Consider the following 19,563-nt stretch of genomic DNA (forward strand, 5'->3'; position numbering starts at 1 on the left):
TCTGGACATGAAAGTAACTGCAGATGCAGGAATGAGCTTTAATATTTAGGTTGCAATTATTGCTAAGTAGATAAGAGCAAGGGTTACATGACCCCTGCCACATAACCAATTACTCAGTTGAGGCTGCTATTGGAATAGCTACAGAACTTCATCTTGGAATCCATCTGTTGGAAGGAGAGTGGAGGTCTCTGAATGCCGCAGTACAGTTTTCTTTTGCCTGTTTTGCAGTTACTCAGCCATTGTCCTCAAGTCTTCTTCCTAATGGAATAAACTGGTGAGATTTTCACCAAAGATTTAAGATAAATGCTAAGAAAAGCTCTTAGACTAGTTGATTTCTGCATTCCTACCTAGGCAGGTCTTTAACCCTGTCACTGGAGAGATTTAGAAAACACAATAAACAACTGTCATAAACAGCCTACTTGTATTTCATCTAGCCTTGGAAAGGTAGATGGAGTTACTGATCTCCATTGGATGCTTTAAAATAATTTCTAATAATTATTTAAAAAATACTTCTGCACACTTAAAATATTCCTTCTCTTCTAAGCTTATATTATTCAGATGGGTTTGGCTCTGATTTCCTCTGATGGCAAAACTGTGCTGCCGAGAGGTAGGGTGGACGCTTGAATGAGTTCAGCTGAAAGTTTTCTCTGTGAGAGAGAACGTGTAAACATGCAACTATATTATCCTCCATGCTGAAGGGCAGCACTGTGATGGCAGCTGTATCTGCAGTCATGATATTTGCAAAATGGAACACTTGTGTGTTGATTTGGGAATAAGAGGCTTCAGAAATGTCTGTAGCAAGCATGTATGGCAGCAGGATAGGGATAGTGTCTCCATAGATGCTATATGCACTCTTTTCAGTGCTTTTTTTTTTAAACAGTGTAGCATTTCTTGTTTCTTCAGCATTTTCTCACCAGTCTTCTTTCTTCCCTACTAAGTAATTTAAAAATGAAAAGTGGTGGTTAACAAGATACTTCCTATTTTCTAAGTTAGATTTCGGACGTAATGTTTAATTAATGTCTTCTAGGGCAGACTGGAAGGTGAAAAAAACTGTATCTGGAAATATTTTTAACATGTTTAAGTTATCAGTGGCAGTGACTATAGGCTATAGACTGGCTGGTTCTAAAACTGATTGTGAATTGTATTTCTGCATACATACCAGGTATTTTAATATATTAAGATATAGTCAGTCATTTGTAGCTATTTCGTATTTTTCTTTGCAGAAAGCTCACTCATGTTAGCTACTGCTGACACCATAACTGCTGCACCATAACTCATAAATAGTAATACTGCTTAATCAAAAGCTAGTAATGGAGAATGGAATACTTTAAATTGGCTACATCAAGATTTCATTGTCCTAAACGCTCAGCTTTAAATAGTGGCTTCAGAATATACATGCAGAAAATATAGATAAACTTATATTATTCTACATAAATTATTAATATATATTGCAAAGAATATATATATTTACATTTAAAAACTGTGAAAAAGCAAAAAAAAAAAAAAGGAGTAATTTCTATTAAATCAATCCTGTTTAGGTTCCAGGCTTTTTAACTGAAGTGGGAGCTTTATTTTTAAGAAACCAAAGACAAAAGTAACTTAAGCCAAGGAGCCATCAAATGGCTCTTTTTCCTCAGGAGTCCCATGCTGTTTGACCGGGGCCAAATGTTCTCTGTGGTATTTAGCAGTAATTGCAGCATAGGCACAACCATAAACGGCAGCTGCCAACATCATTAGACACACAATTCCACAGATAACTCCAGTTATTACTACAGTGGCAATTGCGTGACGCAGACTAACAGGCCTTGGCTTTGGTTTGGGTTCGCAGTTTGAGCGGCCGTACTCCCCGTGGTCGCTGTGATGAGCGTGCTTCGGAGAACTTCTGTGCTCAAAGCTGTGGTGGTGAATGCTGGCCAGGTGAACGTGAGCTGTCCGAAGAGGGCATGCTCTAAACAGCTCATAGGGGACTTTGAGGAGGTCCTTTCCCTTGCGAATCCCTGGTGTTGAGCAGATAATGCCATCACTTATTCCTCCTGAATAAAAAAAAATAAAATAATAAAAATTATGGTCTTAAGATTTGGTGGTTTATAAATTATCTTAATGAAAAATTAACAGAAACCTGAAGTAAATTTATTGATAGCTTTTACTTTATATTTTTAAAGATTTATAACTATATCTTTAAGATTTTTTTCCAGTTAGATCAGTGGTTACTGATTACACAATTATTACACTTTAACACTCATATAAGAGAGTATTTGCAATAAGGAATTCATCAGGAATTAAATTATCTATGCTTTTATGGATGTAAAAGTGAAAAACAATAGTAGTATAAAAGTAAGAAATGTCATATATGAATACAAAGATGTTGTTAACAGCTAGTTCATTCCGTTCAAATTCATACCATTACTATTTATAAAGAGAAATGGAACGAATATACTTAGTAAAGATTTCACACTTGATTCAAATATTCCACGAAATGGGCATTGTTCTGACATCATATGCTAAATGTAATGAATTTCAGTAAGTTTGTGTGTATGTGTGAGCAATTTTTTTAAGCAAGGCTTAAGATAAGAAAATATAGAGAGATCTAAAGAAGCTAAGATTCATCAATCTATTACCCTGCTCAAATGGTAAATTTCATGATTGCTTAGAGCCAGCTTCTGCTCTCTACCAAAGGATTTTTTTAGTTTAATGGGAAGTGAAGTAGGAAGCCTCAGTCCTGGTAAATCACACAGTTGTTCCTCAGCATGGAGAGGAGCACACACCGAGCAAAGCCTTCAGGTTTCTGATGAGTCCACACACTATGGCTTTAGGGGTGTAGCGTGTCAAGGAGTCAACAAGGCCAAAACCAATGTTTACATGTTTTAAAAAATTAACTAATCAAATCAGCTGAATTTTCTTCCTCTTCTCTGTCCAAAATAACCCACCTTTTAGCTACAGCTGAGCATAGAATTTTTCATCCTGAAAAGACTTTGTCTAAGAAAGTAGTGAATACAGATGGACTCAAATTGGCATCTCTGGAGACTACTCCACAAGTATTGATGATATTCGAAGACAGGTATGAGCATAGCAGCTTGTCTGTTGGTCTTCAACAGCCAAACCTAAAGCATGTTTCCAGACACCTCCAATGTGTTAGTTTGGATGTGAATATAGATAGAATACTGCAACTGTGATCCTTTATGGTTTTAAGTAATTCAAATATGTGTACTTGGAATAGAAGACTGGAGTCCCACCTGAACTGAAGCATTTTCTGTAATTATTTATGAGTATGCATCAAATGTCAATTGCCTGAGCTGGATTCAGCTAAAAATCTTAGAGTTATATTTGACACAACAGTCAATACTTTTAAATTCAGACAATGTTTCATCTCTAGCAATGTTTTGTTAGGACTTGCAAGAAATATCAGTGGGGCCGCAGTACTCTTTTATTGCAAGTACATAAGTAATGGTAAAGATTAATGTGCAGTGTAACTAATTTTTCTTCATTTTAGGGAAATAGAACATAGATGAGAACGTAGTATTTGGGCTTCCTTTAAAACTTGCTGCTAAATTTGTCATTTCCATATCACTTCACTTAGGTAATCTGTGCAATGTTCAGGAAGATGGAAGGGCATCACTGAATTTCTAAACAATGTTGGTTTTTGAAATAAACTATAATACTTTTGCTGCTGGCAGAGTAGCCAAGATAATCTGATATGTTTATCTTGGATCATTACATTCTGCTGCATAGAGAAGTCAGAACCCCTGCTGAAATTTGTTGTAGGGAATGGTTCCAGCTTAATACAACTAAAGCCCTGGGATAATGTAATATTTTACCAGGCCAAAATATTAAGATTTTAACCCTGCAAGGAGTTCAGGCTTTTGTTTTTTCAAAAAGGTTGCTTCTGGCAGTGGCTTTTCCTCACTCAGACACCATTCCTGTATTAATAGCATCCCTGCAGAGCGAGTAGTTTTGCAGCTGGCCTGTAGAGTTCTGATGTCTGGAAATGGCAATTCATTCAATCCCAGACAACACGGACCATCTTCGCATAGGCTGTTCCAGCGTGTTCCATGTCACTTCCATATACAGACAGGTAATTAGTAGTTTGATCACAAGCAATCATCAAAGCCTGATTTAGAGTAAAGCAAATTGCCCAGCTGTTCTGAGTTCTCAGAGTCTGAACATACCTCCTGGGAGAAAAAAAAAAAATTATCTTCATACTTAATTCCTTTAGAAATAAATCATATTCTTTTTTCTACAGAATAATTCATGAATATATTTAAAAGCAGGTGTGACCAAAAGATGAGGCTGTTTTTATTTATAAAATTCACTTTTCCCCATGTGATGGCATTACATGTTTCTGTCAGGAAATTATCAATACCTTTAGTACCTCTTCTGGTTAACAACAAATTAGGAAGCAATACTAGACAACAGTAAGCTTGTCCAACGTGTAACATACATTTTTAAGTAAAGTATTTTTTAAATATTAAAGAGCTACTAAGTGATAATTGATAGAGGAATTAGAATCTTGAGTTCTCTGAAGTTAAGTCAATGTTTGGATCTGTCTTAATGTTAACCCTCATGCACCAGGTAAAAAGCTTTTAAAAAGTAAGTTGGTTTCTAGCAAAAATACATTGATAGAATTAAAGGGAGCATATGTGCACAAGTATATTTGTTATTTAGAGAGAGATGGATACATTTGCTTACAAACACTACACACACGTATTTCCAGAATGTATCTGTACATACTATATGTGCGTGTGCTTTCTCTCTTTCACTTTGTGCTGATGTAAAGTTCCTCTATGATTATAGCTTGCTACGTGTATCTATGAAAGCACGGATATTCTGACCTATGCATAAGAATATGTTTTAGTGTGCTTATTTGCGGGACTGATCTCAGGTGTGGAGTAAATTGTTAAGGCACAGTAGTGAAGACCAGTTAGATGCTGGTTAGGTGTTCTCAGGAGCATCCTGTGTAAAGAGAAGAATTCCTTACCTCTGTATAAAAAGCTCTCCAGCCACAGCTTCAGGCCAAAGACATTGCAATTACATTGCCAGGGATTATCTTTGAAAAGAACCACTTTCAGGTTTGGAAGTGACTCCAGAAGAACTCTTTCCATTTTCTGAAGTTTGTTATGCTTCACAGACAGCAATGTTATATTCCCTGTGCTGTTTCCAAAACTCTCAGGCAAGCGTATAATGCTGTTGGATGACAAGTCCAGTTCCTTTAGGTGTGGGAGGAAACTGAAAGTCTTGTTTTCTATATAATGAATCAAATTCCTGGTTAGGTTTAGAACCTGTAAATACCGTAATTTTTGGAAAGCACCTGGTGCCAAACTTGAGAGAGAATTATTAGACAAATCTAAGATTTTGAGCAATGGTGTTCCAGTGAATGAGTTTTGGTTGATTCTCCAAATACGGTTATTCTGCAACTGTAGTATCTGAATTTCAGGTGGTAAATGGGCAGGAATTTCAGTAAATCCTCTATTTTTGCAGTCTGCAGTCTTGGAAGTTGTATAGCATAGGCATTTGTCAGGACATCCACGAACTGCATATATTAATGAGATGACACCCAGAACCAAAAGCCAGTGGCCTGTATCACAAGTGAAAGAAGATTTAAAATTAGTTTAAAATGTTTCTCTTTTGCCAATATACAGGTCATTAACAAGGGCGAAGGATATATGGCTCCATAATAGACATTAATGTAGATAGTGTAAAGAGAGTTAATTTTTTTACAACACATTAGTAAAATACAGATAGTATTGAAGTATTTTATAATGCAGAATGAAGTTAGTGCTTTGATGGTCTTAAAAGGAAGTACTTCCTTTATCTTAAGTACAAATGACTTTCAGGAGGATTTGCCATCAGCAGAGCAGTGATGTTTGAAAGGAATGCAACAGATTTTCTAAAATTATTAAATTGGTAGTGACAACTTTGAGCTATCTTATGCCAGAGGAACTGCGAGTAGAAATTTCATTTTTGTGTGTTTTTACTAATTGCACTACCTAAAAAGAATTAAGTTAATGTGCTGTCAAGCTTCAAAGGTAGAAAAACAGTTAACAGAAATTTTTCAACAATCCAGATTCTGTTTGTCCTTTAAAATAACGATGTTTATATTTATTGCTTTAATTCCTTTATCTGAATGCCACCTGTACTTGCCATAGATAGAGGTTTCTACACAATCAGTAAACATTTGTCAAGAAGCTGTTACAACGATAAATGAGGTGACAGGGGTACTTAGCAATATTTAGTATTTATAATTATCGTCTGGTCCCTGATGTTCAGGTCAGTTTTAACTGAAAAAAATAATAGTTTTTGACTTTTATATCTTGCTAATGATCTTACTTTGAAAGCTAGGTGCCACTTAAAGCTATGTTTGTATGCACATCAAGAAACATTAAAAAAAAAATAATCAGATGATGTTGAATAATCAGATTTTCTTTGACAAAAAAGTCAGGATGATGAATCCTTTTGTAACATTGTTTCTGAGATAGTAAATAGTAAAAATTATTTGAGGTATTTCATAATGAAAAGATTTTAGTTTCTTACTACTTAAAATAGTTTGGAAATTAAAGGAGATATTGCTTATTGACTTACAGAGATCAAACATTAATTAGAAACAGGGAATACCATATTAAAGGAATAACAGTGTATGATTATAACATTGAATAACACAAATGTATAAATGAAAGTTTTATTTTGAGACTACACTTTAAGTCACAATCCACTCATTAATTTTCCTCAAAAATGAAGTTGTATTTGTATTAAAATGAATTAAAATGATACATAATCTTCTGCAATGAATGAATTCTACACTGTAGAATTCACTTGAAAGAACTCAGCATTTCTGATAGCGTGGTAAGCAATACTCTCAGTTCATTACATTGTTCTGCAACAGTTGGCTTCAGAAACTGTGACACAGCTTCCAATGCAGAGTTAAAATAAACATGATTTGTCAAGGAAATGCTTAGAGAACAGAAAAATTTCATTATTAATCCGAATGCTTCAGTATCTCACCTTTCATTCTGCTTTGCTTGTTCCTCACCTTGCAGAAGATTCAGTCCAGTTTTCTGAAGCAGATCTGTAACAAATACTTTGTTCTGATTCCCACTTCAAATCTGTAATGTGTCCATCCAGTTTCCTTTCTGCATTTTTTTTTTAAGGTTGTATCTGTGGCTTGTGTAGAAGTGCAACTATTTCTAGTGAGTTACTCCACCAGCCTTTGATTTTTTCTTTATCACAGTCTTCCTCCCCCCATCCCCCCCCCATCCATTTATGAGTCTCAGAGACTTACTCTGCCTCTTAATCAGTCAACAGGCCATGCAAAGAGTATCTGTCAGCTCTAACTGGACAGCTGTAACACACAAATAATGACCTGATAGACTTGCCTTTTCAATTTATTTAATCTGCCTTAAATGCAAGGCAGAAAAATAAAGCTGCCGTTTTAAATCCAGTATAGTTTCTGAATTGTGGCGGATTATTAGCTGTGCTGTGTCAATTTTTTGCAAGATCAGCTGACTCTAAACATGGATTCTGATTATCCTGGGCTGTGACTGGAGGCAGTGGAGTGTATAATATCACTACAAGTAGGCCTGTGGGCTGATGACATGGTTTTGACAGTGCATTTGTTTGCACTTCTAAGCTTATTCATCTGACATCCATTAGTTGTGCTGACAGGATTTTCTTGCATAGGAACACAGGACTGGTGGCTCCTTCCATAAAAATGGCATACTTACTGATATGGTCACCAAGAAGAATGAAGAGATTTGTTTATTTTCAAAGATATTGGAAAGAAATGGCAGTTGATATTAAAATTGTACTTAATGTCTTTGTATGGTGCCTTGACTTGTCTCTTCATTGCTTTAGTATAACTCATTCATGCTATACCATCTGCAACAATAAAAGGATTAATAAATTGTGGCTATGAAGGAACTCGAAGGTGTTTAAACAAATGAGAGATCTGGTATAGAATAGATTCTTTCAAGGCCATATGATCACTCCATCTGTTAGCTGTCCTATGGACAGGGAAGTTGTGCAATCAAAAGCTTTCAGATATATTCTTATATGTAACATAGCTTTCTTGGATTCAAATTTGAATTTTAAGTGCTTTTGAAACGATTGCAAAAAGCTCGCTTTTTAGGACAAGATTTATATGCTGTAGGCAATGCTATGGAAGTAATCATAGAAGAGTGAAATCATCAGGTCCAAACTGCTGTTGAAAGCAGGGTCATACATGAGGTTATGCAGGGTCCTGTCAAGCTGAGACTTGGATATTTCCAGCAAAGGAGATTCCATCACTTCTATGTGCAACATACTCCAAGGTGTAACTGTTGTCAGCCTTAGTAATTTTGTCTTAGATCCAGAGTTTTCCTTGAAGCAGTTTGTGTCCATCACTTGTCCTGTGAGGAAAGCAACCTCATCTTCTCCATAGCTACCTTTTGGTTACTGAAAATCTGTGTTTACGTCTCTGCCACCCACAGGGGAGAGCTATAATTATTTTTACTGTATGTTTTGCTGAATTGTTTCTGACACCAGTCAAGATACCCAAAGGAACAGTGAATACTGCTGAGCAGTGAAGAAGGTAGAACAACTGACATTCTGTAAAATAAACATGACTGTTCATCTCGAGGATACTAGGATTATTGCTACGAATGGCAGACCTTGACACTCTTGATGAATGACACATCATCCTGATACAGGATGAAAGTCTGTGATTTAGTGTAGAGGAATACTGTAGCTATAGATTACCTGGTACCGTAGTCATGCTAAATAACTCCAACTTTACAAAGGCAGAGAGAGATAAGCTTAAAGATCAGCTGTAATGTACTTGAAATGAATGTCAGGTTAAACTGAAATGCTTCTCTAACCTTTGTTGCAAAATATTTGCTATTTCCTTTCCCAACCCGTGTAAACATGTAAAAAAAATGTAAACATGTCTATCATAAGTAGTACAACTGAATCATTTTAATGAAGACAGAAATGTAAAAAGGACTATTATAAAATATCATTTTCCTCAGAAGTTGTAGCCTTGCTAGATACAGATACTCTGCTTTGCCCTTTCAAAAAAAAAAAAATTCTCAGGTATTTGTTGTTTGACATGACATCCTTCTGTCCTTACAGCAACTCATCCCTTATATCCATTATAGCCTTTTTCATGACTTTCGATTATATTGCAGGAGGTAATAGCTATTATGTTATTATTTTCTGATATGATAAGACTTTTTCACAGTTTTAAATTCCTTTTGGTATATCTTAAATTTTATTTTGGCCTGTGAATTCAAAGGGCTTATTTTTTCACTTGTTCTTCCTTCTTATCTAATTTTTGCTGGCCAGGTGGGCCTACAAGGTCCCACAGCAGTTTGTCATCTAACAGAGGGCTTAAAAAATGTCTCTTAACTGCCTCTCTTATTTTAGGTAACTCTTGGCTACTATAATTGAATTATTTTTAGCATACACCATATTAAAGAGATGTTCGTAGGACAAGGTCACTAAAAGTTAAGCACTGTGGGAGGTTTAGTTCCAACAATAATGCAGAGGTTGTTTTATGGACTTTGAATTGTGGTATAAGAAGTTATTACTTTTTTTTAAATCTTCATACCGAGTTCAGATTTGGAAACATATGATTAAATCTGTCGATTTGCTTTTCATGTAGACGTGGCTATTTTTTCCTTATATTGAGAACTCTGAATGCACATATTTTGTAAACAGAAGTTTCCCCAACCTATAATCCATGTCCTATTCCCATTTATTAGTAATAATACTTTGGTTATGACAGAGAAGTCTGATGTGGTGAAAATTATAGTTGTGACACAGGTAGAGATTTGCCAGACACAGAGTAACCATGAAATCTACTCTGCTTCTGGCCTTTTTAACAACCAGCAAGATTCTTTGCAGTTGTCTGATGTGGTGCAGCAACTGTGTTATTGTGACTGCTTAAATTAACTTATGCCCTGTTGTAACCAGATACGTTTACCATTGCAAATGGCAAGACAGCCCACTGGACTAATATCCTACCCCTCTTGGCTGGTGGGGGCAGTTCAATGTTTGCTTTGCCAGCATGCACTTTGTTGCAGTGGTTATTATCATCTACTTTAAAGGAGTATGTGTAAGAATAATCTGTTTTGCAGAAGAACATTATGTTAATTAAACTCTAGCAGAAAGGAAACAATTTAAATATCTCAAATATTTAAAAGCTGCCACATTTGGATTCCACTGCATTGCAGACTTGGTTATATAAAAAAGTGTTCCTAAGACCACAGCAGGCAATTCATATACATTCTCTTTATTAGATTTATTTTCCTTATACTTTTGAGTGGGAAGGCATTAAAACTGTTACACTTACAGGAGCTTTCTCCTTACTAATGTGTCCCCAGATTGGAAAAACAGCTAAGCTCTTGCTGAAGACCCTAAATGCAACTCGAATGCAGACTCCTCTTCATTTTCGTTTAGGACACAAAATAATTTATATTTGTTAGTGAAGCAACCTATTCCTCTGTTGTTAAAAGTGTTCAAACTGACATCTAAAATAAGAGTACTGCATCATGGAGAAAGACCTTAGCTTTTCCCAGCTGAGTCAGGATGCAGTGCAAACAAAGGTGACAGGACAGAAGCATCCTTCATGCTTTTCTTTCTACAAATGAAGTCCTTGCACTCTAAGAGCTCAGGACCCTCTCAACTTTTGCTTGGGAGGGTACTAGGTTTTCAAAAGTTGAAAAAAATTAGAGGAAGGTCCTGGATTCTACTTCTGCATACCTTTCACAAGAGAAGCATAAGCCAATGGATCAAACCAAATTTATCTTGAGGGAGGTTTATACCAGAAAAAGCTGTCTGTCTTTCCCAGAAGAGGTGGGCGTGTGGTTTTTTTCAGTCATCTTACTGGTTAGGTTGGATAAGAGGTGAGTAATACCAGCTAGGTTTTAATAACATCAAATACTGGTTATCACACAGAATAAGAAGACACCATGATGTCTACAAAGTTTTTCGGGTCTGTCCTTGGAAGTTGTTGTGAATTGTTTGGTGGTATTCCTTTAAGGTGAGAGACAATATTTTGTAATTCCAGAAATGAGGAAACAGGTAGGCAGATGTGATTTTGCATTTTGGATCACTGACTTTCAAAAGAAGAGCCCCATTTTCTTCTTTTCAGTGACTTGTTTTGCCTTAGATACATCTGGTACTTGTTTATACAATGCATAATTAATCTATGAAATGCATTGTTGGAAGTTATCCTTGGGCCAAAAGATTAGTAGGATTCATATATAATCTGGAACGGTGGTTACGTCATGGGGCAAAAAAATAATTCAGAAGGGATAAAAACTTTCTCTCTTAAGGGCTTTAATCAACCACTAATGACATGAATTAAAGAGAAAAACCTTTCCCTGTGGGCAGGTTTTTTTTCCATAATTATTATTTATGGGAATTTTTACACCTTCCTCTGACACCTCTAGAAGAGGCCAGTGTATGAGATGTAATAGTGGACTAGATGAACTGGAACATACTGCATTCCAGGTGGAAAGTTATGGTGGGGGAAGGGGTAGCGGGGGGACAAGCTGCCAACTGGTGAGATGTGTGCTCTTGTGTCATATGGTGTCATTGGGGCTGCCTATGTGAGCACCTCAGTTTAGGTCAGGACTCTGTTTATCCCCAGACTACTCTTCTGGTTTGGACTGGGAAATTATTTTAATGTTCATATCCAGGTCTTTTCTGGTAATCTGTAGACAGCTTTTTGGGTCAGTCCTTTGCAATTTTTTTCTGTTTTTTTCCTTCACTAAAGTGATGCAAGACTTTCAATCCATTAGGGAGTTCAGTCAGCCATTTTTTGTGATATTATAACTCTAATATAATGTAGTTAGGAGTTGGTTCAGCTTGTACTCCTTTTCCCATAACTAAATGAGCAGAAATATATGAAGGTGAGAAGGGGTTTCTTGGAAAATGCTCAAGCACCAGCCTTACAATATGCTTTGGTAGGTAGAGAATTTATTAGAAAGGATGAAAGGCCTTCAGAATGAGGAGAAGAGATTCTGGGCTTCTGTACCTTAATTGCAAATTAGATGAAGTTGCAACAAGGGGCAGATTATGTGCCAGCAGAATATTTATTCTATCACAGATAGTGGGGGGAGGATGCAGATTCAATTTCAATCATTTCCTGACTAATGACAACCCCCTCTTGTATACATGCTGAACATCCAGAGATAAAATATATCTCCAATAAAATCGGGGTCATTAATTAATTCATTTTGCCATGATTCTAAATAGAAAAATATATTGCTTGGCAGAAAGTTAACAGAAATGATATGAATAAAAAACAGGAGCTAGAAAAATACAGGTAAAAATAAGCAGGGTGTACATTTTGTTTTAACATTTTAGATGCTTTTTGTCTGTTCTTAAATATGTTAAAATTGAGATCACTCACTATTCTTCTAGATAGCTTATTCATTCTACACTGAAGACAAAATTCTTTTCTAAGCTTTTGCTTATTGGTTTTGTTTTTCTGGTTTTTTTATTTAATAACAATTTCTGTACATGGTCAGCTCACCTTGGACACAAACTTAAGAACAAAATATAAATTTCCTGTGTATTTCAAATGGTTGATTTAGAATCCCAGTTCTCAGAATTGGAAGGATTTTTCTTGAGCAACTTCCTGTAAAAGGGTTTTGAAATGTTCTTGGTGTATGAGGAAAGATTATAAAGCGCAATAAGTGTTACTCCTTCTTAAACTCTTGCTCACCAGTTGTGCTACAAAACAGAATTTGTATTTCATTAATTCCTTTTGTGCTTTTAAGGCAAATAGTAGCAGTAAAGTAAAATGCACAGTTAAATGTTAGGAACTCCTGTATTTACAGGCTCAAAAGGACTCTCTCTTTGCCCTGTTCTCATCACAGTAGTCACTTCAACACAAGAACTTGCAGAAGCAGGGATGATGTTTGCTACAGTGAAAAGTCAAATAATTAAACGTATGTAAATCTTGCAACACTGGAATAGCCATGGTAATTTCTTTCATTAATTTAAGCAGGGTACTACATAGCCTGACATTAAAATTATGCATCTGTTAAATGTTCCATACGTAATTTTCATGGATTTAAACATCAGCACATACTTAAGTATTCTACTGGATCAGGACCAACATGCTCTGTAGCTTTGGATTCAATCTTTGATGGAGCGTTTTGTTTTGTTGGAGTTTCTCTACAAGAGAAAAGCCTGACAGTTGTAACTTCTGAAGGAATATTGTCTTGCAGTAGATAAAGTATACAATATGCCCTCTACCGACTACATTATAACATGCATGATACCAGACTATAACCCTCTTCAATACTGGTATGTAGCAGTTGTGTGACTAGCAGGCCTCTCAATATGTCAGATGAATAGAAACTGGATTGTCAGTGTTCATTATTTATGGAACTGTTTTGCAAGTGGAGAAAGGATATTCAAGACTTTTTCCATGAATCCAATGAACAAGAGTGAGCCAGACACCTAAACTTGCTGCTGATGTTCTTCTTTTCAGTAGCAGATAAGTTGTACAAGGCAGTACCCATTTTGCTGCTTTTCTTGTTTCTTTGTTCTCTCTGGATTTCTGTGTCATCCCTACTGCTTTAACTGCTACAGCAGCAGGCACCGAGTCCTCTGTGCACAGCAACATCCTAGAGATCACATGGCATGCTGGGATCCTATTTCCCAAACCCCCCTCCTATTTTTGACCTGTAAGCAGGTTTTAAACTTCAAGTGTGTTTTTTAAAATACTATTTTCTCTGCAAAATGTTTTAAATGAAGTGACAGAGTAAGCCAGATATATAAACTTCTTATTGCTCAAGTTTAGCAAATTGTGCTGTTTTCAGACATGATAAATCTTTGGGACACTTAGCTAGTGTAAAGGGTAATGATGCTTCTGTTCAGAATTTATAAAATAGACCACTGATAGATCTTTTATCTTTAAAACAAAAAAAAAGAAAAGGAAAAAACTCTTTCAGAGGGCTTTTTATTAATGAGAATTACAATACTGAAAAATCTGGTATAAATTAGCAAAGAACAGGAATAGTGTATACAAATGGAACTGGTTGGATAATTAAATTCTTTTAATAGGTACTGAAATTTAAACCTCTTGATCCCTCTGACGTAAGCATAACTATTAAAAGTCATGGAACTTGATTCTAAAAGTGTAATGTGGGAGAGAAATATTGGGATGATGATTAAGGTTTTCAGATACCCTGGGAGGAAATTTATGCAGGAGTAAAACAATAGGCATTTAAATAAAGAAGAAAAAAAAGAAAAAAAAAGGGAAAAAATAAAACCCCCAAACCTAAAACCTATAGCTATGAAATATAAAAAGCAGCTTAATGAAACCCTGTTTATATAGGTGTGTAGTTTATGCCAGCAGTAATGAAGCAACTTGACTGGGGTAATCTAATGGCAAGTAAAGGACACTAAAAATTGAAATCTTTAAGGAACATCATCTTTTCACTTTTCTTAGACTCTTTTTTACCTGTTCATTATTATCCTGTGTGTTTTGACTATATGTTCTTCTTCATGTCTGGTTTGGTTTCCTATTTTCATGTTGAGAGTCACAAAAGTGATCTAAATATATAAAGTATCAGCAGTGTATAATATTTGGCTTTTCTTGACTTAGTAAAAAGGAAAATTGTTTACTGAGATTTAATACAACTGTTAGGAGGATCATACCAAATGGCTGACATGCTGTCTGCTAAGTAAGATGGAAACTGTTTTAGTAAGACTGGCATAAATGATGAAGTCCTGCCAGTCCTAACACTGAGCCATACCTAGTATTTGTTTGTACTAACCAAAGTTATCTGCCAGCTTTTAACTGTGGTTTCTATTTCCCTGTCCCCTAAGATGCTAAAGGATGAACTTTCTAGGTCGAGCACATGCATTAGTTGAGAGAATAACAAATTTGTAACAGCAAGTATAAAGAAAACAAAAAAAACTTGTATATTATTACCCCTAAAGTTTAGGCAACATTTAAATGTTGACCTCATCTTTTTGTCTTCACTGTTTATATTTGACTTCTACTTCATCACCACTGAGTGATGCTAAAGTATACAAGCCATACATATTATCATTTAATACAATCCTTTTTCATCAAAGGCACTTCTATTTTAATACTATTTAATTTAACGTATGATCTCAAAAGTTCCCAACCTAGCTGAGCTTCCTCTGTCCTTATAGCTATAGCTGTCTTGGTCAGAAAGGGTATATTTTGATCTTCTTTATTTGCTTTCATTCCCTTCTGCAGTATGTTATTATGGAACATAATGGCAGGGCTGACCTTGGTTACTCATGTTTTGGCTGAGACGTTTTATGCTTTTCCCTTTTCGAAATGGCAGTACGTTGCTCAGTGTCCATTTTCTCTCCATCTCCATGTTTCAGCAGAGTTAGAATAGATGACTTCAAAGAACAGTACTACTGGCTTCTCTTTTTCTTAAAGTACTCATTGATAGAAGAAGGCTAACTTCATTTAAAAGTTGAAGTTATGCATCATGTGCCTAGTTTAGTGAAACTAATCATTTCCATACCTCTGTTTTTCATTGTCAGTAAGATCTTAAATAGGTTTTCATTAGTTACTTTCTATAAAGCTTCCTTTCTATAAATCCTTTAGAAAGAAGAAAGAGCAGAGAGCTCTCTCTGTAATTTGTAGCTTATGATGATTTGAAGATGTCATGTTCCAAACATAGGCACTTAAGTGAACATTTGTATTTCATGCAACTGAAAGGAGCTGTAATACAGGCTTTTCCATGGACACTGAACACTTTGTCTACTCTACTATATGCCAACAGCTGGTCATACTTTTACGTATTGTTGCTTTCTTAACTTTAGAGTGAAGGGATACCTATTTTAGAAGAACAATTTTGCAGACTTTCTTAAATTGAAAATGTGAAAATAGTAGACACCAATCTATCTGAAGGACTTGCATAAAGCTTGATTCTCTGTAATACTTTGTCTGAATGCAACTTGGCTGAAATGTGTCATGCAGAACAACAGGACAGATCTACACTACAAAAGTCAAAGAATTGTCTCCAGTCCTCTTCATTGTTGTGTCACAGTGTAATTTTTACCCTTCCATCAACATACCATTTGAACTGCAAGAATGAGTATGATATGGCTTTTCTGTTTTTCTGAATAAGAATAGTACGAAACAACAAACAAACTTCTTGGACAGATGATGGCACCTGTCAGACCTGGGTTTCTAGAGTTCTTGTGAGACTAAACACGTGGGGAAAAAGAAAATAAATTACCTCTTACAGTAGTTGTTTGATTTTTATCATTGTTCATATAATATCTTATAAGATGGATAATTAGGGTAAATTAGGATGAAAAAATAATTATGGTGAACAAAAATATGTCTTTAAATCAATATTCTACATGTCCACTGAAGGTAAGAGACAACAAGAGAGAAAACTCAAGTAGGCAATGTTAGTATTTAGAAGAAGGAAACCATTTATGGGTGGACTTCATTTATTTCTACCAGTGTTGTGGGCAAAGGGGTAAAATCTGTAAACTGGAATTTACAGTCATAGTGTTCTGAAAAAAACCTATTTGTTGTGTTTTCTCTTTTTTTGACTTTTAGGATTCAGACATTCAAGTTATTCTCTGCAACCACAAATAAGAAACCACCCACTTTTATCTGTGATCACCTTCTATTCGAGTTAGTATATACCCACCATGTAATTTTAGAAAATATACTACTTGGGAGACAAAGAAAAATTGCTACAGGCTATTTCTGCTGCTTATAGCTGTAGAACAAAAATTGATGAGGATATGCTTTGAAAAGATTCTTATTTTCTAACTTTTTATAAATCAGTAGGTCCAGTGTTTCTGGAGGACTGACCTTTGGTCTGGATTAAAGATTTCCCATTCCATCCTACTGTTTTAAAAATCAAATCCTGCCATATTTTTCTCACCCAAGATTACTTCATGCAAGTTGGTGTGCCTGTTTCCAGATTGCACCCTAATCTACAGCATATGATTGTAAGAATACTTAGCTATTATTGCTTTCATTCATAAAATTCAAGTAACTTTTCATAGGATGTGAAGTATCCTTCCTTCCATTTCACAAACAGGGAAATGGAGGACAGAAAAGTGAAGGTGATTTGATTACAGTTGCACAACAGGTAAACAGCAGAGCAAGGAACGGACCCTAAGCCTTCTTAACTTCAGTGCTTTAGCCACTGGACCACCCTGTCTTCATAGGCAGATGCTCTCTGATGGAAATTTCACAGAAATTGAGATGCCATGGGGTAATGTCCTTATATATAAACACTGTAGAACAAAACCGATGTTGTCATTTAATAAAAGAGATTGTTTTCTTGATATAAGACCAGTTAACACTTTTTAAGCAATGGCAATGCTGATGTTTCCTGTTTTTCAGAGATTAAGATGGGCTGAACGATGGAGGGTTTCCCATGGTAAAAGCACTGCTGTAAATGTTTCTTCTGGTAATGTAATTAGGAAATATTGGCTCCAGTTAATGTAACTTAAACAAAACATGTTGTCCTCGGCAAACTTGTTAAACAGACCTGGCCTTGTCTAAAAAGAAAACAGGGGCATATAGTGTTTCCATGGAAACTCAGTTAAGATGCTATTTGTGGATATGATCATAATCAGTACCACAATCTAATCTGATTGAATTAAAATAAGTCTTAGTTATGAAGTCAGCGCAGTATAAAAGTATCTTTATACATGCAGAAGTCATAGTCTTCCATCCTTATAGATGCCTTCTAACTGCATGTGAAAGCAGGGAAATCTGTGTGGGACCCTTCAGTTGCTCCTTGTATGGTCAGTTGTACCCCTTTGAATACAAAAATCAAGATCAGAATTCAAAATAAGTCTGTTTAAATATACTTTATTGAAGTTGGTTATAGCTTACTGCACCTCTAATGGATGTGTTTTATTTCCTTTTTTTTAATGAAAGTGAGAAGGGCTTTTTCCTTAGGGTAAGGCATATCAGCTCTGCTCTGAAAGAATGGAGAAGGTAACCTTTGCTTCCCTTATAGACATCCTGAGATTTATTAATTCTGAAAAATCCTCTGACATCCTTGTTTGCAAAATAGCAGTAACTGAGTCGACTGATTCCACCCTATTAGAAAATCAAATGTGTTCTATAAAATGTGTTATAGCAATATTTCCAAGAGAACCTGTGTTATTTAGAAATTTCTACATTTTGGAAAGTGGTATTTCAAAGTTATTTTGATGCGTAGGAATACAGTAGATCCTTCAGAATAACGACCTAATGCTTGTTGATTGCAGTGTGAAATAAGTGCTTCTGGGACTCCCATCAGTATCAGTCTACCTTTGATATGTACCTTAACAGCTATAAAAATCTGGCCTTTGGAAGGCTAACTTTCTTTGTAAGTCAATAATAGGTTTGCCTTTATACAACAACATAATTGCAGAAAATTCTTGCCAAAAATCCTCTTTTGAGTGGAGATTTGAGGACTTCCTGCATTCTCCAGAGCTCCATTCTGGAAGGTGCTAAGTATTCTTATCATATACTGTGTATCCCTTAAGTCTCACAGACCTCAGCAAGCACTAGCAGTGCTCATCACCTTTCAGGCAGAAGCCCCAGCTGAATTTGCACCTGTCTTGCAACTTAGTAGAAATAGAAGCTACTTGGTATGATAAATCCTTAGTTTAATAGAATATCAAAGACAGCTACCTTTCAGCAAATCTTCCTGATTATTTAAAACCTATTCCATTAAGAGGATTACAGCTGGTATTCATGATATTGATTTCCCTCAAAAATTATTAATTTATGCTTCTAAAATGTGCTTTACTGCTTTATTGACAGCTAAATCCTACTAATCATTAGGATATAAATTGTAATATATTACTTGTTGAAGCATCTGGATAACACCTTATGTGATGTAAGCATCATACGTTTGTACTTCTATTGTAGAAGTAGTGTCAGCATTAACACTATTTCCAGAAGTTAATAACTCACCCAGAGAAGTTCACTTATGGTCATAACTTGGCACATGGATCTCAGGCAATGATGATATTTTATTAAGAAATTTTAGGAATCTGTCAGTGCCTTTTAATTTTATCAGTCTCAACATTTTTTAATAGCATTCTTTCTTTGTTGTTTTCTTTGCGTATTTATTCAAAACTTTTATTAATTATTTACTTGCCATAAATTAGTCAATAAGCAATCTACTGTTCAATAAGCAGTAGAATCTCCATGTCTTGGCTTCAAGGTCAGTGGTAGGATGGAAGGTATTGAGCTGACATGGGAAAAACTGGACAGAGACCTCATGAGTTCATTTTCCGGTGGGTGCCTTAATGTTTCTGTTTAATGTCTCTATTAAAGTATTCTGTGCCTGGCAGTAGGACAACTTGTAGCCATTGTGCTTTGGTAGGATTTTAGTTTGGGAGGCATAAACCTCTTTGGATACAACAGCAATAAAATCTCTGCCCGTTTCTGAAATCAGCCTTTCTCACAATGCTGAGATACGTAGATACAGACATTTTTTGGCAACATGATTAGGTAGTAGTCAGGTCTGAAAAAAATGAAATACTATCCAGGTTTGAATGTGTTGTGTTTTAGTTACAAGTAGAAGCAGAAAGCCTGACATCTCCTAA

At 35.6% G+C, this 19,563-nt stretch overlaps 2 protein-coding genes across 6 annotated transcripts in view; one reads left to right on the plus strand and one right to left on the minus strand.

The window, feature by feature from the left end:
- CACNA2D3 (calcium channel, voltage-dependent, alpha 2/delta subunit 3) overlaps window positions 1–19,563 on the plus strand; it is a 476,829-nt gene that overhangs the window by 401,338 nt on the left and 55,928 nt on the right. The gene's annotated exons all lie outside the window — the stretch shown is intronic.
- LRTM1 (leucine-rich repeats and transmembrane domains 1) lies at window positions 1,600–15,347 on the minus strand. Its single transcript, XM_014943165.1, has 4 exons — window positions 15,254–15,347; window positions 9,994–10,095; window positions 4,976–5,572; window positions 1,600–2,033 (listed from the first exon to the last, which is right to left on the minus strand). Exons 1-4 carry the CDS (start codon window positions 15,345–15,347, stop codon window positions 1,600–1,602), a joined length of 1,227 nt encoding a protein of 408 aa, XP_014798651.1.

Source organism: Calidris pugnax, unplaced genomic scaffold (assembly GCF_001431845.1).
Source record: "Calidris pugnax isolate Ruff unplaced genomic scaffold, ASM143184v1 scaffold128, whole genome shotgun sequence".
Classification (NCBI taxonomy): Eukaryota; Metazoa; Chordata; class Aves; order Charadriiformes; family Scolopacidae; genus Calidris; species Calidris pugnax.

Bases quoted from the DNA above. Each gene is read 5' to 3' on its own strand.
- LRTM1 (XM_014943165.1), bottom strand. From the start codon at position 15,347: ATGGAGATGGAGAGAAAATGGACACTGAGCAACGTACTGCCATTTCGA. The intron at 10,096-15,253 runs GTCAGCCCTGCC...TCTGCAAAACAG, and splicing joins CCAAAACATGAGTAACCAAG to ATTATTCTTACACATACTCC. The intron at 2,034-4,975 runs GTAAGGAATTCT...TTTTTTATTCAG, and splicing joins GGAGAGCTTTTTATACAGAG to GAGGAATAAGTGATGGCATT.